Source organism: Piliocolobus tephrosceles, chromosome 10, assembly GCF_002776525.5.
Source record: "Piliocolobus tephrosceles isolate RC106 chromosome 10, ASM277652v3, whole genome shotgun sequence".
In the NCBI taxonomy this organism is placed as follows: Eukaryota; Metazoa; Chordata; class Mammalia; order Primates; family Cercopithecidae; genus Piliocolobus; species Piliocolobus tephrosceles.
In genome coordinates, this window is record NC_045443.1 from 94094835 (window position 1) to 94100084 (window position 5250).

At 36.7% G+C, this 5250-nt stretch overlaps 1 protein-coding gene across 2 annotated transcripts in view; it reads left to right on the forward strand.

Moving 5' to 3' along the window:
- Window positions 1–5250, forward strand: part of CFAP54 (cilia and flagella associated protein 54) — a 389915-nt gene that overhangs the window by 139177 nt on the left and 245488 nt on the right. For both annotated transcript variants that reach the window (XM_031936253.1, XM_023206706.3), the window contains exon 33: window positions 2724–2954. In XM_031936253.1, coding sequence (XP_031792113.1) covers window positions 2724–2954 — 231 coding nt within the window. The remainder of the gene's footprint in view (window positions 1–2723; window positions 2955–5250) is intronic.

Below are 5250 nucleotides of genomic sequence, written 5' to 3' on the forward strand. Positions count from 1 at the left end.
TATCTATCTATCTATCTATCTATCTATCTATCTATCTATCTATCTATTTATTTATTTTTTGGTCACCCAGGCTGGAGTTCAGTGCTACCATCATAGCTCACTGCAGCCTCAAAATCCTGGGCTTAAGCAATCCTCCTACTTCAGTCTCCTGATTAGCTAGGACTACAGGCATGTACCACCACGCCTGGCTAATTTTTTTTTTTAATTGTAGAGACAGGGCCTCGCTATGTTACCCAGACTTATCTTGAACTCCTGAGCCCAAGTGATCCTCCTGCCTCAGCCTCTCAAAGTGCTGGGATTACAGGCATGAGCCACTGCACCTGGCCTGCATCCTACAATTTTTACTAAAAGTGTTTTCATTCTCATTTAGTTCTATATGTTTTTAAATTATCTTTGTAATTTCTGCTTCCTGTGAATAGATCTTACATATCTTTGCTTTGATTAATTTCTAGGTATGTTTTTTGAAGTTACTGGGAATGATTCTTTTAGAACTCTTTGTTTATTGATGATATGTAGAAATAGAGTTATTTTTGTATATTGACTTTCCAATCCTTTTCCCCTTTTCCTTTTTCTTCCTTATTATTCTGGCTAAGCCCATCAATACAATGCTAAAACAAAAGTGATGTTAGTGGGCCTGTTTGTCTGATTCCCATTTCATAGGGAACACTTTCGTATTTTCAACATTTTAGCATTGAGAATGGTATTTGTGGTAGGTTTTGTTCTGTGGATATTCCTTATCAAATTAATATTATTGTTTATTTTGATTCTCAAATTGCTCTAGATTTGGCTAGCTCTTCAGTTTTTGACATGTTTCCATCATTTCGTTGAGCTACTTCTTACCACAAGATATTCGTCTTGTACACACCTTGTACAGCCCTGGAGTCAAGTGATTTCTTTTAGTGAGAAGTGGTATTTAGAATCTAAGTTGTGAGGACTACTAATGTGGCTTTGCTTCCAGTTCCTCTCAATAGACTGAGCTAGGAAATATAATAAATTTATCTATCTAAATCTGTCAATCATCTGTCTAAACATATCTATCTAAATATAGCATTCTCTCTCTCTCTGTCTCTCTCTCTATATATATATCTAAAACCATAAATTCATTCTAATACCTGGAATTCCATTTCAAAACCACAGGATACTTTCCGGAGTTTTCTCTTTTTCTAATTGTAACTCTTTTCCCTAATGGTGAGAATCTTGATTCTGCTAATGTCAATACGCTAGCTCATTTCCTTAAGCTAGAATGTATAGAAGGTAGTTTCAGGATTCCTAAATATTTTTTAATTCAGGTGTTTATCTGCTTCCTCTTGTGGCTTCACATCACTGAGCATTTGTGCTGATTGTCCTTGTGGAGCTCCCTCTCTGTGGGTGTACTCAGACCTGTTGCTCATGGAGACATAAATCAGGTTACTGGAGCACCTGAATGTTAAGAACTGTTCAGATGATAGAGGAAAAGCATTCTGTATCCTCTGTGGGCTGGCTGTGAATTCCGTTCCAAGCCACCTGGAGTTTGTCATTCCCTTGCCAAGATACCTGGAGGAAGCCTATCCTGTCGCTGATCTCCCTGAACTATCACACTCTCTGTAGCAAGGAAGTTGCAACCAACTGTTGACTCATCTTGGCCTTTTGAGGAGAATTGATCTACTTACATGGGGACAAGATTGATTATCATTTTGGAAATTGTATTTTTAACTTTCAGGATCAGCTATTAAAAAGATTCACGTTTATTGAGAAACCAAATAACATCACTAAAACCAACTAAACAATGACAAAAAGCCCTAAAACTCTTGGATTAAAAGCAAATCATCAATAAACTAAAAAATATTTAGAACTGAGTGATAATGTAAACACTACACAATAAAAGAAAGCTGTCCTTCTTTCTTTCTTCAAATGTTTCCTCCTCTGTTTCAACAACATCTGCCTGCCTTCTTCCTATCCATCTTTCTTTTCTTCTTTTATGTGTGTGTGTGTTGATTTAGATTCTGAACAATATATAAGTGAACAACATAAATCAGGTAGAATGGTGCGGACCAATGGGTTAGCAACATTGCTAACAGAACAAAAAAACTGAAAATATGCTTGGAACGATATGTTCTATAAACAACTATATATGCAAATAGTTGGACTACTTTAAGTTTTGATAGGATGATTTTTAAAAATTGAATATATATTATACTTGAAATCCAAACTATTAACTAAAATTTGAGTATATTTTTTTCTGGAGTGTATTGAATATGCAGTTATGAAGTCATCTCATCTATATTCAACTGATGTTTTATTTCCTCTAGAGTCTAACTAATGTTAGACAAAATTTTGCTACATTGTTTCTTCCTCAAGGACCAATGCAGAGAAATTATTTTCTTGTTTAATATTGAATTTAGTTGATGAATGTGAACATCATATCCTAATTTTGTTGTCTAATCACAGTGGCCTTTTGGTTATGAAAAAGAAAAGCTCTGTTTGGTTTAAGCTGAGGACACAGACTTCAGAGAGGGTTGAAGACAATACATGGTGTCTTTGTCCCTGGTGCTTATCTCTGTGCCTTTTTTTAACCACCTTGGTTCATATTTTTAGCACTGCAGAAATGATAAATAAGCCAGAAACGTTTGCATAAGGGCAGTCAAGTGACTTCTTGATGTATTCTTTCTAAATTGGAATGATTCTTCTTTATTAAATATCTGAAAGTTTTTGTGTAATTTCAACACTTCTTTCTCCCTTGACAGAAATAGGAGAACCAGTGTTAGGAAAGCAGCACAACGATACCTGATAGATTACTTGAATCCTCTAATATTAGGTTATGTTAAAAGAAAGAGGTTCCATCGTGTATCACTTGAAGAGATGCCCTGGAGAGCTCAGATGAACCTGTATCTAGCAGGTGCACACTTTAACCTGGTTTTACAAAAGCTAGGGGAGCGTACGAAGATGAAATTTGGCACTTCACATATGATGGTCAGGTATAGTATATTATTGATGAAAAATACTTTTCTGGTTTCATGAACATGGATTGTATTTGTATGTGCAGAGCTCCAATGGTGCTAACAACTTAAGGAGGTTTACAGAGTACTTCTCATCTTTATACTGGCTGTATTAGTTTGTTTTCATACAGCTGTAAAGAACTTCCCGAGACTGATAATTTATAAAGGAAGGAAGTTTAGTTTGACTCACAGTTCCATTGGCGAGGCCTCAGGAAATTTATAATCATGGTGGAAGGGGAAGCAAACACGTCCTCCTACACATGGTGGCAGGAGAGAGAAGTGCAAACAGGGGAAATGCCAGATGCTTTTAAAACCATCAGATCTTGTGAGACTCATTATCATGAGAACAGCATAGGGAAAACTGCCCCCATGACTCAATTACCTCCACCTCGTCCTGCCCTTGACACGTGGGGGTTTTTACAATTCAAGGTGAGCTTTGGACGGGGACAGAGAGCCAAACCATATCACTGACCAATGGTTTATTTATTAAGTTTTAATCTCAGAATCTTTCCCAATTACGTGCTGGATATAAGTGGTAATTTGATTACAACTTGAATATGTTTGTTGATCTAGCTTTCAGTGCAAGAGTAAAATGTAATTCCAAGAGAAGTTTGATATGAATTATAGAATAAATGTAGATATTAGTAGGCATTAGTCAAATGTCTATTTCATAGAGGCATAGTTTAAGCCTCTATAAACAGAGATTGTATTTACTCATCCATTGTCAATTTTCTATCATTTACCCAATAGACATTTTTAAGCTCTTACTGAGTGTCTTTGGCTAAGTGCTGTGGGAGATAAAAATAGAAGATACATACATAATATGGAATACTTTGTAGCCATTAAAAGGGTGATGTAAAGTCACACATTAAAGAATACTTATTGAGTACCTATAAGATACAAGGCACTGAGCTAGGTGCAATGGCTATACAAAGATGAACCAGATATACTAATTAGGGTCTGATAGGGTATGTCACAAATGCTCATGAATAGCTTGTAATGAATGGTAAAAGGGAAGTACAAATCCAATCTTCTTTGTTATTGGAAGAAGGCTTTTCCTCTAGGTTGGAACTAGCAATACACATTTCATAGGGAGGAGCCACTGGGCCTGGATCTTGATGGACAAGCAAGGTTTAGAAATGTGCAGAGAAGGAAATAGGCACTCTCAATAGTTGGAAGAACATGAGTCAGAGCCCAGGTAGAAAACACAGGATGCGAACCCCAAATAATCTGACCACAATCTAGGGTATATGAAAGAGAGTGGTGTGAAATAGATAGAAAAGGAGGCTGGGACTAGATCATGGTGGGTCTTAAATGTCTATTAAATCTGAGCTTTATTTTACATACGGTAGAAGATTATTGAGGGTTTTTGAGCAGGGCCATGATAAAAATGTCTCTGGCAGCAACTTACCAAGTAGATTGGAGGAAGGAAAGACTGGAGACAAGACATGAATTAGAGGGTATTTATTTCAGTAATCCAGTGAGGAAAAAATGCAGGTTGAAGCTCACAACCAACTTGGTCCCAGTTTCTGTTTCTCCAGAATTTTGGTTAAGCTCACTACCAAACTGAACCTTTGCAAAAATGTCTCCAGATAGACCATTTTCCTGTGTGGGCTAGACCAGACTGGCATTTAAGAAGCAGTTAGTTTGCCTGACTGACTTTGAAGGCATTTGGCAAAGGAAGCCCTTCAGAGGGCCATGACAGGGAAAACAGTTCAGAACAGATGGGCTTCCTTACCCTTCTCTGAATTCTGAGAAGTCACTGGGCTCCCAGTTGTACATGACCCTTCATGCATGATCACTTGGCAACACAATAACACAATGATCAAATTTGTGTCAGGATAACTTGGTGCTAACTTGGATTTTATTAAATCTGTTAACATATACTCAGTATTTATTATTATTTTATTTTCCATAAATTATTGGGGTATAGGTAGTATTTGATTACATGAGTAAGCACCCATCACCTGAGGAGTACTGCACCATATATGTTGTCTTTTAAACCTCACCCCCATCCCACTTCCCCCCAAGTCCCTAAAGTCCATTATATCATTCTTATGTCTTTGCATCCTCATAGCTTAGCTCCCACATACCAGTAAGAACATTTGATGTTTGGTTTTCCATTCCTAAGTTACTTCATTTAGAATAATAGTCTCCAATCTCATCCAGGTCATTGCAAATGTTATTAATTCATTCCTTTTTATGGCTGAGTAGTGTTCCATCATTTATCTATCTATCTATCTATCTATCTATCTATCTATCTATCTATCTATCT